The 21,625-nt window shown below is 37.2% G+C and overlaps 2 protein-coding genes across 2 annotated transcripts; both read left to right on the top strand.

The window, feature by feature from the left end:
* Positions 1-16,162: 16,162 nt before the first annotated feature.
* Positions 16,163-17,479, top strand: LOC126595369 (uncharacterized). Its single transcript, XM_050261689.1, has 2 exons — positions 16,163-16,394; positions 16,485-17,479. Exons 1-2 carry the CDS (start codon positions 16,163-16,165, stop codon positions 17,477-17,479), a joined length of 1,227 nt encoding a protein of 408 aa, XP_050117646.1.
* Positions 17,480-19,546: 2,067 nt separating this feature from the next.
* LOC126595368 (secreted RxLR effector protein 161-like) lies at positions 19,547-20,749 on the top strand. The gene is made up of 2 exons (XM_050261687.1): positions 19,547-19,962; positions 20,653-20,749. The coding sequence occupies exons 1-2, from the start codon at positions 19,547-19,549 to the stop codon at positions 20,747-20,749; spliced, it is 513 nt and encodes a 170-aa protein (XP_050117644.1).
* The last annotated feature ends 876 nt before the right edge of the window (positions 20,750-21,625 follow it).

The raw sequence follows: 21,625 nt of genomic DNA, 5'->3' as shown, positions 1-21,625 counted from the left end.
AAATAACTGTTTTGAATTAATGGTGGTGAAGTTTTCCCATACTTAGCCTATTCATTTTTATCAAATATTTTGCGCCGACTATTTCATGATGCTGACTGCTGTAATTAATTTGGTTTTGTACTGAAAGTTGGAGTTGAGAAACATTTTAAACACTACGTTTTCTTTCAAGTTGGTATGTGAGTGCATTTTCCACTGATCTTTCTGTTGAACTTTCAACTGAGTTCTTATATTGATCACAATATTTTTTGAATTTTTTCCTCCTACCTATGTAGTTTTCCGCTTATTTCAACTTCTAATTTCTCCACACTAAATGTTCATGGTTTAAAGGCATTGTTCCCATATTAAATAATTAATTGTTTGATGTGTTTGATTTATGACAATCTAAGTGTGTTTTTTTTTTGTTGAGGTTTTGCTACTTGTAATCAGATCCTCTTGAGAGATTTTCTTGTTTTGTTCTTGGTGGATTTCTAATCCACTTCTGTGTAATTCCACTTTTCTATTTTAATAAAATGTTATAGTTTCTTCTCAAAAGAAAAAAATGACAATGTAATTGCTAAGTCATTCTCACTTGAAAGTGAAATACACATTTGCAAAAACATAATTTGTGTCCGTACACTTGGTTGGAAATAAAAATTGCCCTGCATTATTTGTTAATTAACCAAACTGTATGCAGGCTTTTAATTATATTGGCCGTCAGAAGCGTCTAACCGTATGTTGAATTTCTCGACTTTCCCTTTATTTGGGTTTCCTCCATCCTTTTGGGGTTTGATTGGGAGTTTTTAAATTAGTGTTTTTGGGGATTTTAAGGTTCTCTGACTCCTTTTTTCAGAAATGCTCAAATCAAAACTGACTTTTTTTTATTCCGGTGGCCTCTACTTGCTTGCTCCCTTTCTTAGTCGATGAGTTTGTTGGAAATTCAAATTAAAAGCCATGTGATGTCTAACTATCTGTCCATGTGATGCTAGCTTTTCTTTCCAGGTTGTATCCAGCAAATATAAACATCATTGCTCCTCCATCTGTTAAAGACAGCAGAGATGTGAGCTGCTGTGTGCTAGCCGAAGGTTGTGTTTGCAAGCTGGAAGGATGCAATGCATGTGTGTGCCAACTATCCAAAGTTGCTACATGTGTGTGAAAGGGTGTAAAGATCATCCAGCCATGTGTGAAAGTGTCCAGCAGCTAGTGCTTCATAGCTGCCATGTTGTATTGTTTATCAATTTCTGTTTTGTATAAATAGGCCTCCTTGCTAGGCTTTAGAACAATCAATTCCATTCCAATTCCTTTCTCATTTTCAGCTTGTAAGCTATTGTGTTTGTAAACTCTCTTTTCATATATCAAAGTCCAAGTGTTTTTCCAAAGCTTGTAGCTTCCCTCATTTCTCTATTTCTTTGTCCAATTTTATTGAGAGTGGAAAGTGAGAGGTGTGATAGAGTTTGTAAACTTATCACCCACATATTTTGGTATTGAGTTAGTAAACTTTTCAATACCAACAATTGGTATCAGAGCCAGAATACCATTCTGGCAGGTGCAGCAGTTATGGCATCCAATTTAGTGCAGCTCCAAGTTCCCATATTGAAGAAAGAAAATTATGAAAGATGGTGCATCCAATTCAAAGCATTGTTTGGATCATAAGAGCTATGGGAAATAGTCAGTACTGGGTATGTTGTACCCACTACCGAGCAAGAAGCCGCATATACTGCAGATCAAAGGAACACTCTCAGGGATTTACGAAAGAAGGACCAGAAGGCGTTGTATCTTCTCTATCAAGGATTAGAAGATTCAACGTTCGAGAAGGTTGCAGAAGCAACAACGAGCAAGCAAGTATGGGACACACTCAGTACAATCTACAAAGGAGTAGATCGAGTCAAGAAAGTGAGGTTACAGTCACTTTGAGCAGATTTTGAAACTGCTCACATGAATGAAGGGGAGAGCATCTCCGACTATCACTCAAGGCTCATTGGATAGTAAATCAGATGAGGAGAAATGGCGAGAGACTCGATGAAGTACGAGTTGTGGAGAAGATACTCCGGTCACTCACATCTAAGTTTGAGCATGTGGTGACTGCCATTGAGGAATCCAAGGATTTGGAGGTGATGAGCGCAGAGGAGCTACTAGGATCCCTCCTAGTTCACGAGCAACGCATTCAGAAGAATGCAAGCCCCACAACACTAGAGCAAGCTTTGGAGTCAAAATTGAAAATTGACAAACCAAATAAAGGTCGTGGGCAGTGGAACTCACGTCGTGGGAGGTCATCCAACCGTAGCCGAGGACGAGCCCGAGGAAGAGGTCGAGGCTATGAACAAAACCGAGGTCAATCTCAAGAGTGGAGATCTACCCGAGGAAAGGCGCATATCCAATGTCACACTTGCAAGCAATATGGACATTATGCAAATGAATGTTCATATAAAAATGGTGAGCATGTCAACATGGCAGAATCAAATGGAAATGTTGGTGAGGAACTTACAGTCTTACTAGCACACCATGATATCAGTAGTCAACAAGATGTTTGGTATTTAGACTCTGGTGCAAGCAACCACATGTGTGGAAAGAAAGAGTTTTTTGCCGAACTCAAAGATAGGCCTTATGGATCTGTGAGTCTTGGTGACTCCTCAAAGCTGCCAGTTGAAGGCAAAGGGAAGATCAAGATCATCTAGAAGGATGGTAGAGAAGAATACATCTTCGAGACTTACTACATACCAGGTATGAAGAGCAACATTTTGAGCATTGGTCAACTGCTCCAGAAAGGGTATATTATACATATGGAGGATATGTTTCTCACTCTCAGGAATGCAAGGAGAAAACTTATTGCACGTGTTCAAATGTCAAAGAACCGAATGTTCCCGTTGAAGTTGAACACAAAGATTGGGAGTTGCAACATCGGTGTAATGGAAGATGAGTCATGGAAATGGCATCTTCGATTTGGCCATCTTCATTTCAATGGCCTAAAGTTGTTGTCAAGTGGAGGAATGGTTCGTGGTCTACCCCAGATTGAAATGACACGCCAAGTATGTGAAGGTTGTGTGCTTGGCAAGCAAGCACGACTATCATTCCCTGTTGGTGATACATGGAGAGCAAAGGCACCACTGCAGATGGTACACACGGATATATGTGGTCCATTGGATCCTATGTCTTATGGAGGTAATAGGTATTTTATTACTTTCATTGATGATTTCAGTAGGAAGACTTGGGTTTATTTTCTCAAGGAGAAGTCGGCTGCCCTAAAAATCTTCAAGGAGTTCAAGGCACTCACAGAGGCTGAAAGCAACCACAAGCTTGTGGCTGTGAGATCAGATAGAGGTGGAGAGTACACCTCCAATGCTTTCCAAGCATACTGCAAGGAGCAAGGAATTAGGCATCAACTGACTGCTGCCTATACACCACAGCAAAATGGGATAGCCGAAAGAAAGAATCGAACCATCCTTGACATGACAAGGTCCATGCTTAAAGAGAAGAATTTGCCAAAAGAATTGTGGGCAGAAGCTGTAGCTTGTTCGATTTATTTGTTGAATCGATGTCCAACAAAGAGTGTCAAGAGGATGACACCACAAGAAGCTTGGAGTGGATACAAGCCGAGTGTTGCACACCTAAGAGTTTTTGGGTGTGTTGCATATGCTCAAGTTCCAGAAGCCAAGAGAAGGAAGCTTGATGATCGAGGTGAAAAGTGTGTGTTTGTGGGATATAGTGAAGAGTCCAAGGCATACAAGCTCTACAACCCACTAACTGGCAAATTAGTGGTTAGTAGAGATGTCATCTTCAGTGAGGAAGAGGCATGGAAGTGGAACAACAAAGAAGTCAGTAAAGAGAAGATCGTTTCCACTGATTTTGAAGAACCAGAAGTTGTACCACCTGTTGAGCAACAACCTGCTCAAACAACCACAACAACTCCATTGCACAGAACTGCAAGGAGTGGTCCGACATCTAGTGAAGAAAGCAGCTCCTCAACTCCAGTGAGGTTAAGAAGTCTCACCGAAATATATGGACAAGAAGAAGAAGAAGAAACCAACCTTTTCTGCTTGTATGCAGACCACGAGCCTCTCTCATTCAATGAAGTTGTGGAAGAAGATCGTTGGAGAATATCCATGGAGGAAGAAATCCATGCCATCGAGAAGAATGACACTTGGAAGTTAACAAAGCTCCCACCAAATCAGAAGGCTATTGGTGTCAAGTGGGTGTACAAGATCAAACGCACTGCAGATGGGAGTGTGGATCGGTACAAATCAAGGCTTGTAGCAAAGGGCTACAAACAGAAGTATGGAGTGGACTATGATGAAGTCTATGCTCCAGTTGCAAGACTTGACACGGTAAGATTGCTAATCTCTCTTGCCGCTCATCATAAATGGAAAATTTATCAACTAGATGTCAAGTCAGCCTTCCTTAATGGAGTTCTTGAGGAAGAAGTGTACGTGGAACAACCAGAAGGCTTCCAAGTACAAGGAGAAGAAGAAAAAGTGTATCGTTTGAAGAATGCTTTGTATGGCCTCAAGCAAGCACCACGAGCTTGGAACTCAAGGATTGATAACTACCTTCACCAAAATGGATTTCAGAAATGTCCATACGAGCATTCAGTTTACATGAAGAATGGTGCAAAAGGGGAGTTCTTAATTATTTGTCTCTATGTAGATGACTTGTTGTTTACAGGAAACAATGAAGCAATGTTCTGTGAGTTCAAGCAATCCATGTTCAGTGAATTCGAGATGACTGACAATGGATTAATGTCATACTTTCTTGGCATAGAGGTGAAGCAAGAAAGTGACGGTATCTACATCTCTCAACAAAAGTACATGAGAGATATATTGGAGAAATTCAATATGGACAAGTGCAATATTGTCAACACTCCAGTTGCAACTGGATTGAAGCTGTCCAAGGAAGGAGAAGGTGAGTTTGTAAACTCAACCGTGTACAAAAGCTTGGTTGGAAGCCTAAGGTACCTTACAATCACAAGACCTGATTTAGTTTATGGAGTTGGACTCGTGAGTCGGTACATGGAAACACCAAGGGAGTCTCATTGGCTGGCTGCCAAGAGAATCTTGAGGTACATAAGAGGTACTCTAAACTATGGTCTGTTTTATAATTTTGGTGAAGATGCAAAATTATTTAGTTATTCAGATAGTGATTGGGGAGGTGACCAAGATGAAAGGAAAAGCACAACTGGCTATGTGTTTTTTCTAGGATCAACAGCTTTCTCATGGACTTCAAAGAAGCAATCAATTGTTGCTTTGTCATCATGTGAAGCCGAGTATGTTGCTGTAGCCTCAACAGTGTGTGAGGCAATTTGGTTAAGAAATCTATTGAAGTCAGTGTGTCATCCACAAGTGGAATCGACTGTGATTCATGTGGATAACATGTCTGCAATCAAGCTTGCAAAGAATCCTGTTCAACATGGAAGGAGCAAGCACATTGATACCAGGTTCCATTTTCTAAGGGACCATGTGAAGCAAAAGACAATTGAGCTTGTCTATTGTCACACGAAGGAACAAGTGGCAGACATCTTCACTAAGCCACTACCAGTTGAATCATTCCGACTACTACGTGAAATGCTAGGCATGAAGGTGTTTTAATTTGAGGGGGCATGTTGGAAATTCAAATTAAAAGCCATGTGATGTCTAACTATCTGTCCATGTGATGCTAGCTTTTCTTTCCAGGTTGTATCCAGCAAATATAAACATCATTGCTCCTCCATCTGTTAAAGACAGCAGAGATGTGAGCTGCTGTGTGCTAGCCGAAGGTTGTGTTTGCAAGCTGGAAGGATGCAATGCATGTGTGTGCCAACTATCCAAAGTTGCTTCATGTGTGTGAAAGGGTGTAAAGATCATCCAGCCATGTGTGAAAGTGTCCAGCAGCTAGTGCTTCATAGCTGCCATGTTGTATTGTTTATCAATTTCTGTTTTGTATAAATAGGCCTCCTTGCTAGGCTTTAGAACAATCAATTCCATTCCAATTCCTTTCACATTTTCAGCTTGTAAGCTATTGTGTTTGTAAACTCTCTTTTCATATATCAAAGTCCAAGTGTTTTTCCGAAGCTTGTAGCTTCCCTCATTTCTCTATTTCTTTGTCCAATTTTATTGAGAGTGGAAAGTGAGAGGTGTGATAGAGTTTGTAAACTTATCACCCACATATTTTGGTATTGAGTTAGTAAACTTTTCAATACCAACAGAGTTTATAAGGAAGGTATATATTGGTTTGATGCATTTTCATTCTACAAAACATCTAAAATAAAAAAAACAACTTATTGGCTTAATTTTTATTTTGGTTGTCATTTTTTTTAACCAAGCACCCACTGCAGAGATTATTACTTCCCTCCCCAACTTTTTACTGATCTCCGTCTACTTCGTCTAATTATTTAAATGCCTTATTATCTTGAATGCTTCTTCTTTTCTTTTTTGTCCATTTTTGGTTTTTAACACATTTTGTAATTGTGAAACAGGTATTGGATTGATTTTATCAAGTGGAATTTTTTGTTAACGTTGATCAGACCCGGACCTTTGTGTCAATTGAAGTCATTGCTGCTGGGTTAGCTGAGGTACGATTGCTAGCTCTCTCTTGGAGCTTTAGTTTGCGCTGACCAATCTACCTAATTTCCTTTATTGTTTTTTGTTTTGCTTTTTACCAAGTGGAATGCTAGACTTGGGGACTCAAGAAGTGAGAGGACAAAAGCCAGTAGCTCGGTAAGTGTTCTTTTTATTCCTAGCTATTTTTGCTGAGTAGAGGCTTTCTTTTCCTGAGAAGAACCCTGAATCCTTTCAATTTCAAATCCCAAATCCATTCACTGAAAAACAAAATATAAGAATTAATCGTTGAAATTTGTAAAGGGGTTGTGAAGGGGGAGAGTAGTAATGGGGTGTCAATTTGGTTCAACAAGAAAGTGGTCGATCCCCTCCTCGAAATCCTCCGCAGGCACCCTTTGCTCTCTCTCTCTCTCTAATTTTCTTTTTCTATTTCAGATTCACACATTCTGTTTAATCCAATTAGTTGGTAGCTGATAGCTCTAGATGTGTAATTACATAATAATTAGCTCTGCTGGTTAATCCAATTAGTTGAGGTAAGGAATATATTTTGACTGTACAACTGCATGCTCTCATGGATTTCTCCCAAAGATTGGATTTTCGGTTTTTGGGAATGTTAAAAATTTAGTTTTTTGGATCTTTTCTTGAAAGGATATGAAATTGGAAATCCAAAATATCCATTTTTTGTTGAAATTATTTGACTTTTGGGTTCAAAAATTTGAATGCAAGAGGTCATGTTGGTCCATTTTTTACCTTATTTTTTTATTTATTATATTTTTTTTTGTTAGCAATGAATTTATGAATTTATGAAAACAGTGGATGCTAAATTTAGGGGGATATTGCTCAATGAAGATATTTTTGTATGGATATTTAGTATTAGTGTGATTTCTGCTTCTTGAATTGGGGCAAATAACACTTTGATATTGCTCCTGGACTTCAGAAAAAGTTTCCCCTTTTATGAACACGTAGCCGGGTAATTTTAGGAAACATGTGAAATTATAGAAGTTTCTAAGTTGAATTCACTTTAGTGCACCATTAGTTGTGCAAATGTCTGAATATTGGTGCTTTTCCAGGAAACAGTGCTTTTTGTTTTTTGGAACCGTTTGGAGAGTGCACGACTTGAGGATCACAGACCCAAGGTAAAAGGTTAAAGGTTAAAGTCTCTGGCTTCCTTTGCTGATGTAAGCTTGCATGAAAGAGAGAAACAATAACCAAAAATTTATCTGAACCCCCATTTGGTTATGTTTGATTGATTGTCTATTTAGCGTGATTTTTAGTTTTGCTTGGTGGGTTCAGATTCATTTGGGTTTATATGTGATTTCCAGTCGATTATTTTTTTATTCGTTGCAGATCATATTTACTGTGGAAGTTTGAATCTTTGTGGTTGTTTCAGTGTAGTTCTTGGGTACACACATTTATCCAATAAATAAGTTCATGACATTGTTTTCAGGGGATGGACAGAAGTCCCAGGCAGCAATCTCTCTGTGATCATCGCCGGGAAAATATCGTGGTCATTTTGAGTTCGGATTTAGCCAGCATGTGGTAAGCGTTTCTTTTCCGATTACTTTCGTTTGTTTATTTGTGAATCAATAACTTTTTTAGGAATAATGAATGTCACAATTGCTGATAAATTGATACTTTGTTCGGAGCTTGAATTGTAGATATGTGCAAGATATCCATGTATGGATCAATGCTACCTCAAATTTCAGTGCGTCTTCCATCATTTATCCTACCTCACTATGTATGGAGCTATTACATTTGCAATCTTATTAATTCCTTGAAAACAATACTTATATTTCTCTGTAAACTGCTAATTTTTTTAATATACTATCGTTTCCTTGCTGGTACATTAAAATGAAAATATGAAAAGTAGTCTCAATCTCGCCCGGGGGTGTTGTAGGCTGATTTGATGCTACAAGGCACTTCGTTTAGGGCTATATGAGGGAGAGAGGTGTTGGGTGTCTGAGACAAGGGGTTTCAGGGATTAGGTTTGGGTAGGTTTGGGTTTTTGTTTGTGCGATTGGCACAAAGATGAGGGGATCCAAGATAGGATTAGGATATTTGGTTTAGGGTTTGCAGAGTCAGAGATAGGGGGTGTCCAAGAGAGATGTGGGAGGATTTAGGCGAGGGATTTGGCTTAGGGTTTGTTTTCTGCGATTTGTACGAACAGAGAGATGGGACAAGGGTGAGAGAGATGGGAGGATTTTCTGCAAGGGTTGAAGGGAACGGGTAAGGGAGGTATGGGTATGGGTTTGTTGTGATGGGGTTTAGTAATTTTCAATTTTCTTCAACTCTTTTTAATCTGCAAAATCAAATTACCTATGGAATTTATAACATGCAACCAGTTTCTTTTTAGTTGAGTTCAAATAATGTTGATTGCGTTGTTATAAAACTCTTTTTTATAGTTAGGTTGAAAATGATATCGATAGATTCTTTATTTAGTTGGTCCAATTTGTAACAGATGAGATTGTTTTGTTTGATGTTTCAATCAAAATTTGACCTTTTTTTTTTTGTGAAATTATAATGGAATTGCAAGTCAAGTATATCTTACATTCTTGGTTGCATACTCACCTTCTCACAACTATTATATTGTCTCTTGATTGGATGGATTTTTATAATTTCCTGGATCTATGGTTACAATGCTTTTTATAATTTCCTAGATCTATCTTTTTTGTTCGTTCATGATTACGATGAATGTTTTTTAGGTTAAATGTGTCTTATTCATGTAGTTAAGGCTAGTGCATTCAAGTTCTTCAGCATTGCGCGGGCATATTACTAGTAATAACTAAGAAAGGAAAAAAAACATTGAATGGGTGAAGAGGAAGCATTCATATATTCTCAATATCTCAAAATGAAAAAGAAATAGTTGAGGCTGTATATTATGGGTCCTCGTTCGATTGAGGGGTTGCGAGTCTTGTGACATAACATTTCCCATGGATTTATACTGTGTTCTTGTAAACTTCGCTGTTTCTTTTGAATATATATATATATATATATATATATATATATATATATATATATATATATATATATTATGGGCTAAAAACTGACATTTCAGTTCCAAGTTACGTTAATTAGTGGCAAAGACCAAAAAATAACTTTCGGCATATTCCAACAACAAATAATCTTTTAGTCAGCGAGTTGCCAATTTTCCAATTACTTTTCATTATTAAACATTGTTTGATTTTCCTAGTATACAACATCGTTGTCATCAATGATACTCCAATAATTATAATTTGAGCTAGTGAGGAAAGAAAACAATTATGGTTTTGTCAAATAATGTTACTCCAAATTGATACTATATCATTATATCGAGTTGTAGCATGACGCAACTAAGTTTTGTCATTAACCCTGCTAATTGCACCAGTGACAAACGGCGGAGGCAGGATTATAGTCATGGCTCATGGGACGATCTCAATCAAGTGACGTCAAATGGATTTTTACATGCTGGTTTTGATTTAAGCATTTCTGTCCCGTCTATTTACGTACACTAGACGTCTATGTGCAAATCTTTTGATTTGTCTACCATGGCATTGGCGCGCTAAGATTTGTAATGACCATGCGACTAAATCTTTTGGGATAGCGAATACATTGAATAACATATTCATATATAAAAGAAGAATCCAAATCTTTTGGGACAACGAATACATTGAATAACATATCAATATATAAAAGAAGAATCCGAGAAAACACTTTTCAAATAGTGGAGGTTAAGAAGCCAAATCGAATCAAATCGATCCGTGGCCACCCCTAAATCCAAAACACCTTATATAAATGTTTGCATAACCCAACTTTTTGTCATATCGAATTATAGAATCGCTCAATGTATAGAACCCAATACAAGTAGAACCACTGCAATACTAAAAGATAAAAGCAACTGGAAATTTGAAGCCAACACGCGTATTGAATTCTTAATTTGCACCAATTGGATTTTTTCAATCCGGGAGGCCAATGTTAGGCATGCTATTCCAAAAATGTCAAGGATACAAGTTTTACTTTAAAACTTCTGCTCTATTAAACTCTGCCCTAAACCTGACTGCCCTAAACCTGACTGCCCTCCTTCGTCCCGCAAGGATAGTATTTAACTTGCTGATTTTTAATTTCGTTCATGAACGGAGGACATTTTCTGACCTTTTTGAGTCCTTTGAGAACCTTAGTCAACTGCTTTTCTTCAGAAAAAATGATTTGTTGAAGAGTAAATCCCCCCTTCAAAATTGTGAGGGGATGTCCCTCCCACCATAGCAAACTTGTTGCATCTCGAGTCCTGTATTAAATCATAAAAGTCAGTTAAATAAATCTAAGCAATTTTGTAAAAAAATAAATCATAAAAGTCATAGGTATATATAAACATACAATGCTTTTACTGCCGTTTGGCCGTTATCATTGTACTCCAACACTGTTGGGTACACCAAGTAAGCACCTGTTCCTATATAACTCGAGCCAAGCATCACCGGATCACATTGGGAATACGCTTGAAGAAAACGGTGTTTCACAGTCGAAATTTTTCCGTTCTTTCTGATAATAGACACTGGTATACAAAAAATTATTAAAATTTGAAACGTTGAAAATAATTATAAAACAGAATAAAATTTTATTTTATATTTTTACACACCTCGAAATGGTACGCCGGACAAAGGGTCGTCGAAAGCCGCAGCAAGCAGAGCAGAAAAGACGTCAGCTCTTGCATTCTCAAGATCATGAATGCCTAAATCTTGCGCTTTTTCTCCATCGGAGTACCATGATGCACTGGGATCATCCCCCTCATATTGAAAACCATATTTTTCTGAAAGGGAATCCATTGCAAACTGCCCCCCGCTACCCAGTGTGTAAACGCCTAGCTTTAATTTCTTACAACCATGGAAGCGAGCAAGATTCTGACAGTAGCATTCCTCCTCCTTTTCACTGCAGTTTGTCTCGTGCTCAACTACAGGGTTGTGGAACACTAAATATGCCGATAATTCACCGGTAGTTGGCTCGACGGAGCACAAGAAACTCCCGAATCCACGATCGCAGTTTGTGGTCTCAGTGTATTTCTTTGCTGAATCAAGAATTGCATCAAAAGAATGCGATGCTTTGGCTACCCTCTTTATATGTCTTAACATCTTATGCGCATCATATCTATCTTGACACCATGTTGCGCGTGTTGGAGGATTGTTAGAAATGTATTTAATTTTCTTTTCTTCAGGTCTAACTGCAAACATAAATTAGAACCAATTAATATACTACTTATACTATAATCAAATAATAATCAATTAGTTAATTAAAGATAAATAAATATTACTTTCGCCGGAATATGCTGTAACTCTTGAATCTCCAGCAACAATTATGGCATCTGGCAGAACTACCAAAATATTGGTGGTTCCCCGCCCGCTCCGCATGAAGTCCTTACCATAAATGTGGTTTTTTTTGCCTGCATGATACAATAATACAATTAAAAAAAGATGAGCACACAATTAGATTATTTAATGGTATGTTAGAAAATGAATGTAAAACTTAATTTTCTCCACATAAAATCCGACATAAGTTTTTTACTCCAATAAAACCCATTGACTAGATTCCACATCAGCAAATTCATTAATTATGTTTGACTTTACACATTGAAAAATTTTTGATGCCTAAAATACCCCTATTTGAATGTTTGATGAAAAATAATAAATTCATTGTCTAATATATAACAGCAACAAAACATGCCTAATATATGTAATAACACATGCTTAGTTTAGTCAATCAAATTATATTTTACATATAAATGTAGATAAATTATTTCACACACATATATAACAAAAAAAAAAAAAAACATGCATGCTATATGTAAGAATTCAAGCAAAAAAAGATGTTAGATTTAAATTTTAATTCAGTGCACCTACTATTCAAATTTTAAAATGTTTTTTTTGTCGAAAAAGATGTTAGATTTCAAATTATAAAATGTTAGATTGATTAAAAAAATGCAAAATAATTTACCCAATAAATGTAAAGTACATGCAAAATAAGTTACCTACATAATAAAGCAAATCCCAAAATGCATGGAAAATAAAGTATCTACATAAAAAATAATATTATTTTTGGGAAAATTAGGTTCACATTCTTCTTTCTGTTACTCTATTGATTAAAATCCTATTCATTTTCAATTTTTGATCAAGGTCCTTGGGTATTAATAACATCATTCATTATTTGAATAATAAAATATTTTTATTTTTAAATATATTCATTTAGTGTTAAAAATGTTACAATTAGTATATTTATATTTATGGCTAAATTTTTTATCATATATTTTTATTTTTAGTTTGTACCTATTTTAAATTTGCAAATATTTTTTAATTTGTACCAATTTTCTTTTCATTTTTAATTTGTACCCATATATTAGTTTCTTTTTGTGCCCAATTTTTTAAAATTTTATTTGTGTTTGTACCCATGTGTATACTGTCACGTGACATTGTATATTTAATCAATGATGGAAAAATTACATATGGTATATTTATGTTTTATGCCTAAACTTTGTATCATATATTTATATTTTTAGTTTGTACCCACTTTTAATTTGCAACATTTTTTTTAAATTTGTAGTATTTTCTTTTTAGTTTTATTTTGTACCCATGTATTAATTTCTTTTAGCACCTATATTTTTAAAAAATTCATTTGTACTCATAATTTTTTAATCTTTTATCTGTACCCTAAAAATTCATTTGTAGTATTTTCTTTTTAGTTTTATAATGTACACATTCTTCTTTATTAATGTACCACTTTGTTATATGTGAAATGTACCTATTTTTTTTTGTAAAATGTACCAATTTTTTTAACACTAAGGATACATTCTTTTGCCATTTATTATTTCTTATTTTTACATAGTTTTTATCCATTTATTAAATCAAAAAATTTGAATTTTTTAATTGTAATCGTTTCTAATAGTATTATAATGAGGGATTTTAAATTTATAGGATTATAAATCTCATAAAATATCAAACAATTAATGTCAAAACTATAAAAATATAAATATTAATAGTAATATAATGAGGTGTACAAAGTTAAGGGACTTTGATCAAACTTTGAATATTATTAAAAGTTTTGATCAAACCTTTTAATAGTAATATAATGAGGTATACGAGTTTACCTATTATTTGCACATATAATAATAAAATGTGCCCAATATATATGATGATGCATACAAAATAAAATACCTACATAATGAAGAAATGTTATTTGATTCAAAATTAATTTACTTACAAATAAAGCAATTTTATTTTGATTCAAAATTAGTTTACCTATTATTTGTACATATATCTTATAATAATAAAATGTGCCAAATATATGTAATAATACGTGGAAAAATATATTACCTACAAAATAAAAGAATGTTATTTGATTCAATATTAATTTACCTACAAAATATGTGTCATTTTCAAATTTGAGTTTTATTTCTATGTTTGTAACTAGGTGGGTTTTTGTTTAGGAAATAAGAGTTGTAAGGAGCTTTATGTAAAGAACCCAAAAAGTAATGAAAGAACATCTCACCCTTTAGTTCTCCATAGTTTACCATGCCCAAACCCCTGTTTCTTTTCTTGAATCTCTCCTCGGCGCTCTCCAAATGCGGAAGCACAGTCCCCACCAGATAATCCTTGCCCCCGCAGTCGTGGAAAAACGGGTGCTTCAGCAGCGCCTCTGCCGCCGGCCTCTTCTCCGGGTCCCGATCAATGCAAGAACCCACCAAGTCCATGAAAGCCGCAGAGTACTTCTGGTTCCCGATATCTTTGATGATGTTTTCGTAATCCACAAACCGAAACCTGTTCTTGATCTTCAGCATTTGATTCCCTAATAACAGCGGCAAGCCAGACAGGGGAGGGCCGCCCAGAGCCAATTCCAGTGCCGTGATCCCAAATGCCCAGATATCCGCCTTGTATGCACCTCCGCCGGGCGCCACCCAGTACGGCCTTGTAGAAGTGTCGTTTGCCCCGGTTGAAAAATCGGCGTCGTAGAAAGCAGAGACCCCGAAATCTGCGAGCTTAACGGACCCATCAGAGTCAACCAAGATGTTTGCGGGCTTGATGTCGCCATGAAAGCGTCCGTGGTCAAGATACGACATGGCGTTTAGCGTCTCTTTCAGGACGACAGCAATGCTGGGCTCTGGTAATCCTCCCGGGAAAGCAGAGGGGGCGATTATTACGGATTGCAGAGAGCCGAAGGTCATGAACGGCATGACCACCCAGAGACGGTGCTCGGCGGTGGTGAAGGAGCAATGGTCGCCGAGAATGTTGGGGTGGGAAAGAGACAGATTCTTGGTGTCGCGTAGCTTACTCTCGAAATCGGCCGTGGATTGATTGAGGTCGACGGACTTGATTGCAACGATTGCAGAGTTCATGAGGACGCAGACGGCCTTGTAGACGACGACCTTGTCGCTAGAGCCGATTTCTTGGAGGTTTTCGTACGCGGCGGAGTCCAACGGGAATTGGACCTTTTGTTGGTTATCTTGGTTGAAGGAAGAAAACGAAGAAGACGCCATTGGAGACAACAAGGATGAAATCTTGAAGAATGGAAGTGGGTTGTTTGGATTTCTGGGAGATAGGGTTTCTGCAGAACTAATTCTTGTGAAAGGTCGATGCTTTGGGAGGAAGACGACGATGCATGAGATTGTGTGACTCTGTACTGCTATGCTTTTACTTATATAATAAAAAATGGTAAGAAGATGAGGTTATTTTGGGGATTTTCAACTCCAATTGGTGGGAGGAAAATTATATATAAGTTTTGAATTTTGCCCCTAGAATTTGTTAATTTGCAGAATCATCGACATGCTGTTGCGAGGTGGTTTTAGTAATTAGGATTGGGATTTGGGAGAGGTTGGTTAAGATAATAATACAGTTAGAGTTAGTTGGTTTTCTGTTATTTGCCATGTCAGCGATATCTTGGGATGCAAGGCAAGATGCCCAAATATGAAACAAGCCCACTCATTGATATAATCGTATAATTATTTTGAAAATTCTACAAGACTATGAGCAAAATACGTATTTGAGACGTACAAGTCCAGTACCAAGACCGACCTACTAACCTATTGAAATCATTCTCCAATATGTAATTAAAACTCAAGTGAGCCCTCAAAAGGTCTTAAGAGGTCTTCAGTTCATATTCGAAAATAACAAATTTTCGGCGTATGTAAGCTGGTATTAGTTGAGACAGATGTATGAAAGTTTTCTTAGTTCATTGGATTTTAAAGATGTAATACTTAACTACCTACAGTTTGTTGGAATTAAATAGAATTCAGTTTTGTTCAAGTGTTTAAGAAGGAAGAATTCAATAGAAAGTGTATGTCTAGTCTCATAAGACAAGTGTATACTTTAGATCTTTGTTTGTGAATCAAGGGCTGAGATTGCTCTAGATTAGCTTGTAAGGAAATATCCTATGAGTTGATATTTAATGAAATATCTGTGGTTACTTCACAGATAAGAAACCTTTCACATTCCTTGATTTTCTCTATGTTTTCTCTACTCCTGTCTGCCTCCCAAATACATCATCCGGAATCAATTAACTCACCGGATTTCATCATGGCCTCAGAGCTTAGGTTCTGATCAAATTCAGGACTGGGCGTTTTGTGTGTGCTTCGTATCTCTGAAAAGAAAAGGGGGAAAAACATACCCAGATCGTGAAAATCTCATCTGTTCTTACAAAAGCCTCACATGGTTACTTCGGGCAGTGGGGGAGATCTGAGGGCTCCTATTTTCAATGGGATCAACTACGATTTTTGGTCCATCAAGATGAAGACCATATTCAAATCACATGATCTCTGGAATTTGGTGGACAAGGGTTACGAAATTGCAGAAACTGAAGATGATTCTAGCGATGAAGATCAACAGTCTGTGAGGAAGATAGCAATGAAAGTTAATGAAACCAGAGATGCAAAAGCTCTTGGTATCATTTAAGGGGCAGTGTCTGATGAGATTTTTCCTCGAATCTCAAACTTTGAAACCTCCAAGACTGCATGGGATGTTCTTCAACAAGAATTTCGTGGTGATAAAAAGGTTAGGTCTGTCAAACTACAATGTTTAAGAAGAGATTTTGAGTACACTAGGATGAATGATGGTGAAGCTCTATCTGTTTATTTAACAAGATTGACTGATATTGTGAATCAAATGAAAACTCTTGGTGAAGAACTGACAAATCAAAGATTAGTACAAAAGATACTTATTAGCTTGCCTAAATCTTATGATTCCATCGCATCTATTATAGAAGAAACTAAGGACCTTGACTCCATTGAGGTTCAGGAGGTGATTGGTACATTGAAAGGCTATGAGCAGAGGTTAAATATGCATTCTGAAAACTTAGCTGAAAAGGCTTTTACTAGCCTAAGTGTGACTGAGAGAGATAGCAGTTACAGGGCTCAGGGGAGCAACTCAAATCAAAAGATATTATGGAAAGGAAAAGGGAAGAAATGGGACAACAACCATACTTCACAATCAAAATCAGAATCTAGCAGTGAATCTACCAAAACCAAGTGTAAAATTTGTGACAAATTACACTATGGTGTTTGCTGGTTCAAGGGAAAACCCAAATGCACCAAGTGTGACAGATTTGGCCATCTAGCAAAAGATTGTAATCCAAGAAGGAACCAAGTTGTCAACTATGCACATAGAGCAGAAGAAGAGGAAGTAAATGTCTTTTATGCTTGTAGTGTTGCAAAAAATGAAAACAAGAGAGGAATCTGGTATATTGACAGTGGATGCAGTAATAACATGACTGCATATGAATCCTTGCTAATCAACATTGACAAAAGCTTCAATTGCAGAGTTAAAATGGGGAATGGACAACTAGTGGAAGCTACTGGAAAAGGAACTCTTGTTCTAGAGACAAAGGGTGGAAGAAGATTCATCAAGGGTGTAATACTTGTACCAGGTCTTGATGAGAATCTCCTTAGTGTGGGACAGATGATTGCTCATGGTTACTTCTTACTTTTTGGAGACAATATGGTGAAGATCTTTGATGACAGAAGCCTTTAAAACTTGGTAACACACGTTGGCATGACAGAAAACAAAAGCTTTCCACTTATGCTAGATTACAATGATTCAATTGCTCTAAAAGCAAGTGTTGTAGAAAACTCTTGGTTATGGCATAAGACGTTTGGACATCTCAACTTTCACAGTTTAAAGAGATTGGAGAAACTACAAATGGTGACTGGTCTTCCTGAGTTACAAGAGACTAAAGAACCGTGTGAAGGTTGCATATTGGGGAAGCATCACAGGGACTCTTTTGAAACTGGAAGTGCATGGAGAGCAAGTCAACCTCTAGAACTCATACACACATATGTGTGTGGTCCAATGAAGACACCTACACTCAGTGGGAACATATATTTTCTGCTATTCATTGATGACTGCACCAGGATGGTTTGGGTATATCTTATGAGAAACAAGAGTGAAGTCTTTTCAATCTTCAAGAAATCCAAAATGATGGTTGAACTTCAGAGTGGTCTCAAGATCAAAAGACTAAGAAGCGACAGAGGTGGTGAATTCACTTCACTTGAGTTCCAAGAATTCTGTGAAGGAGCAGGATTACAGAAGTAATTGACAGTGGCCTACACACCACAGCAGAATGGTGTGGCTGAGAGGAAGAACAGGACCGTGGTTGAAATGACCAAGTCAATGCTCCATGATAAGAAAATGCCACTTTCTTTTTGGGGTGAAGCTATCAATACATCTGTGTATCTCCTAAACAGGTGTCCAACTAAAGCACTTGAGAAGAAAACACCTTTTGAGGCATTCAGTGGCAGAAAACCAAGTGTGAAGCACTTGAAGGTGTTCGGATCAATCTGCTATGCACAGATACCATCTCAATTAAGACACAAGCTTGAGATCAATAGTGTCAAGTGTATCCTTGTAGGTTATGAAAGCTGTGAAAAGGGCTATAGGCTCTACAATATTGAGTCACATAAAGTGATCCTCTCAAGGGATGTGGTGTTCAAGGAGAATGAAGCATGGAATTGGGAAACCAATAACATAGACACTATCTCATTTCCACTAGCAATGGAAGAAGCACAAGCTGAAGTGCAAAATGTGAATGAACCTGTTATACAAGATGAGAGTCAAACTGACTTTTCAACTCCAACACAAGGATCTCAGTCCTCTACTTCAAATGCAGAAGGACAAGAATTACATGATTCCTCCCCTGAAACAACTCCATTGAGAATGAGGAGTTTAAATGAGATCTATGCAGTGTGTAACTATTGTGTTGTTGAACCAGAGAGTTTTGAAGAAGCTGAGAAGGATCAATCCTGGCAGAAAGCAATGAGTGAAGAAATTGCCATGATTAAGAAAAACTCTACTTGGAAATTGGTAAATAGACCGAGTGATAAACCTGTGATAAGTGTGAAATGGATTTACAAGACCAAACTGAATTTGGATGGATCAATACAGAAGAACAAAGCAAGATTAGTTGCCAAGGGCTATTCACAACAACCTGGGGTAGATTTCAATGAAACCTTTGCCCCAGTGGCAAGGTTAGACACAATTAGAACCTTGATTGCTCTTGCTGCCCAAAAGGGATGGAAACTTCACCAGTTAGATGTTAAATCAGCTTTTCTAAATGGCATTATGGAGGAAGAAGTGTATGTGGATCAACCACAAGGATTTGAAGTGCCAAATAAAGAGGAGAAGGTTTATAAGTTAAACAAAGCACTGTATGGACTCAAACAAGCCCCCAGGGCTTGGTACAGTGAGATAGACTCCTATTTCAGCAAGAGTGGATTTAACAAAAGTCCTAGTGAAGCTACATTATATACAAAAACTGGTGAGAACTCTGAGATGCTTATTGTGTCTATATATGTTGATGATGTGGTCTTTACTGGTAATTGTGAAGAAATGATTGAAGAATTCAGAAGGGACATGATGAGACAATATGAGATGTCAGATCTTGGCTTGTTGCATCACTTCTTGGGAATTGGAGTAATATAAGAAACTACTGGGATTTTCATACATCAACAGAAGTATGCACAATCACTGTTTGAAAGATTCAATCTGAAAGGATGCAAATCTGTGGCAACACCATTGATCACGAATGAGAAACTTTGTAAAATGGATGGTTCTGAATCTGCTGATGAATGTTTATACCAAAGAATGGTTGGAAGTCTGCTTTATTTGACTGCTACAAGACCTGACATTATGTATGCAGCCAGTCTCTTATCAAGGTTTGTGCATAATCCCACAAGAATTCACATGGGAACTGCTAAGAGAGTACTAAGGTATATCTCAGGGACCTTGGACTATGGAATCAAATATGAAAAGGGAGAAAAAGCAATTCTGGTAGGCTTATGTGACAGCGATTGGGGTGGCAGTGAAGATGACATGAGAAGTACCTCAGGATATGCATTTACATTTGGTTCTGGGATATTTTCTTGGGCTTCTGTCAAGCAACAAAGTGTTGCATTGTCTATGGCTGAAGCAGAGTATGTGAGTGCTGCAATGGCTACCTCCCAAGCTATATGGTTGAGGTTTGTGTTAAAGGATTTTGGTGAAATGCAAGTGGATGCTTGACCACTTATGTGTGACAACACATCAGCAATAGCTATGACCAAAAATCCTATTTTTCATCAGAAAACCAAGCATATCAAAAGGAAGTTTCACTTCATAAGGGAAGCCTTGCAGGAGAATACCATTGAACTGATCTACTGCAAATCACAGGATCAAATGACCGACATCTTTACCAAAGCTCTACTGAGGGAAAGATTTGTCTATCTCAGAGGAATGCTTGGGATCAAAACCAGAATTCATTTAAAGGGGAATGTTGGAATTAAATAGAATTCAGTTTTGTTCAAGTGTTTAAGAAGGAAGAATTCAATAGAAAAGTGTATGTCTAGTCTCATAAGACAAATGTATACTTTAGATCTTTGTTTGTGAATCAAGGGATGAGATTGCTCTAGATTAGCTTGTAAGGAAATATCCTATGAGTTGATATTTAATGAAATATCTGTGGTTACTTCACAGATAAGAAACCTTTCACATTCCCTGATTTTGCTCTCTGTTTTCTCTACTCCTGTCTGCCTCCCAAATACATCATCCGGAATCAATTAACTCACCGGATTTCATCACAGTTATAGTTCCATTCAAATAAATGAATGATTTATACATTTTACGATTGATGCTTAATCTCTTTGATACTATTTTTCTGATGAATTTTACAGTGTTGGTGCATATGAACTGAGATATAACTTGGAGAAGAAATCAATACCTGAGAAGGCCGCTTCTCGACGGCGCACCAAGTACCAAAATGTCAATTGAATTATTGACAACATAGTTTGTTGTGCGGAAGCGGCATCTAACTGTAAGTGAATAAGTAAAACAGAACAAAATAAAACCACTATCAACAAGAACACCAAGATTTATACTGGTTCGGCAATGCCTACATCCAGTTTGGAGACGACGGAGTATTCCACTATAATCAATGAGAACATACAATAGTGTTTATCACTCAATTTCCCAAAGACCCGAATAACCCAAGCTCTCACACTTACAATAGGAAGAGAAAACCAAAAATACAAAGCAAGACAATTTGAGAAAATTCTTCTCTATGCCGAATGGCTTCTTGCTATTTTTCTCTCTTCCTTGTTGTTCACCTCTCAATGCTTATAGGCTGCACCTTGCTCCCCTTTTATAGCCAAAGAAAAGCTTCTCAAAGACATCAATGGCCAAAGGTCTACCATCAAGTCAAAAGAGTTAGGCACAAAGAGTTAGGCACAATTATAGTTTGTCTCCCATTACCACAAAGTAGTCCAAAAATTTGAACTTTGACTACATGTTTGAGTCAATAATCAACAATCTTCACCTTGGCTCAAACCCTCTAAGTAGAACTCCTAATAGTCGTCTCCCAATCCCCCATGGGGCAATCAACAAATTTTACAAATGCCAATCAAGTCTAAGCAGTGCTTAAACTTGTGTAATGAAACTGGCTTTGTTAACATATCCGCAGGATTGTCAGCGGTCCCAATCTTCTGAAGAAGAATATCTCCCTCATCAACAACCTCACGAACAAAATGGAACCTCACGTCAATGTGTTTCGTACGTGCATGATGAACTTGATTCTTTGCTAAATGAATAGCACTCTGACTGTCGCAATGAACATCCACATGGTCTTGTTGAACCCCTAAGTCATCAAGC

Source organism: Malus sylvestris, chromosome 13, assembly GCF_916048215.2.
Source record: "Malus sylvestris chromosome 13, drMalSylv7.2, whole genome shotgun sequence".
In the NCBI taxonomy this organism is placed as follows: Eukaryota; Viridiplantae; Streptophyta; class Magnoliopsida; order Rosales; family Rosaceae; genus Malus; species Malus sylvestris.
Note: the sequence above shows the minus strand (reverse complement) of the source record. Positions and strands in the feature narration are given on the sequence as shown.

What these genes read in the sequence shown, in the direction of transcription:
- LOC126595368 (XM_050261687.1), top strand. Translation starts at nt 19,547, where the DNA reads ATGGATGGTTCTGAATCTGCTGATGAATGTTTATACCAAAGAATGGTT. An exon ending in TCCCAAGCTATATGGTTGAG is followed by an intron (nt 19,963 to 20,652) that starts GTTTGTGTTAAA and finishes TGAATTTTACAG; the next exon opens with TGTTGGTGCATATGAACTGA.
- LOC126595369 (XM_050261689.1), top strand. Translation starts at nt 16,163, where the DNA reads ATGGTTACTTCGGGCAGTGGGGGAGATCTGAGGGCTCCTATTTTCAAT. An exon ending in CAGAGATGCAAAAGCTCTTG is followed by an intron (nt 16,395 to 16,484) that starts GTATCATTTAAG and finishes TTCTTCAACAAG; the next exon opens with AATTTCGTGGTGATAAAAAG.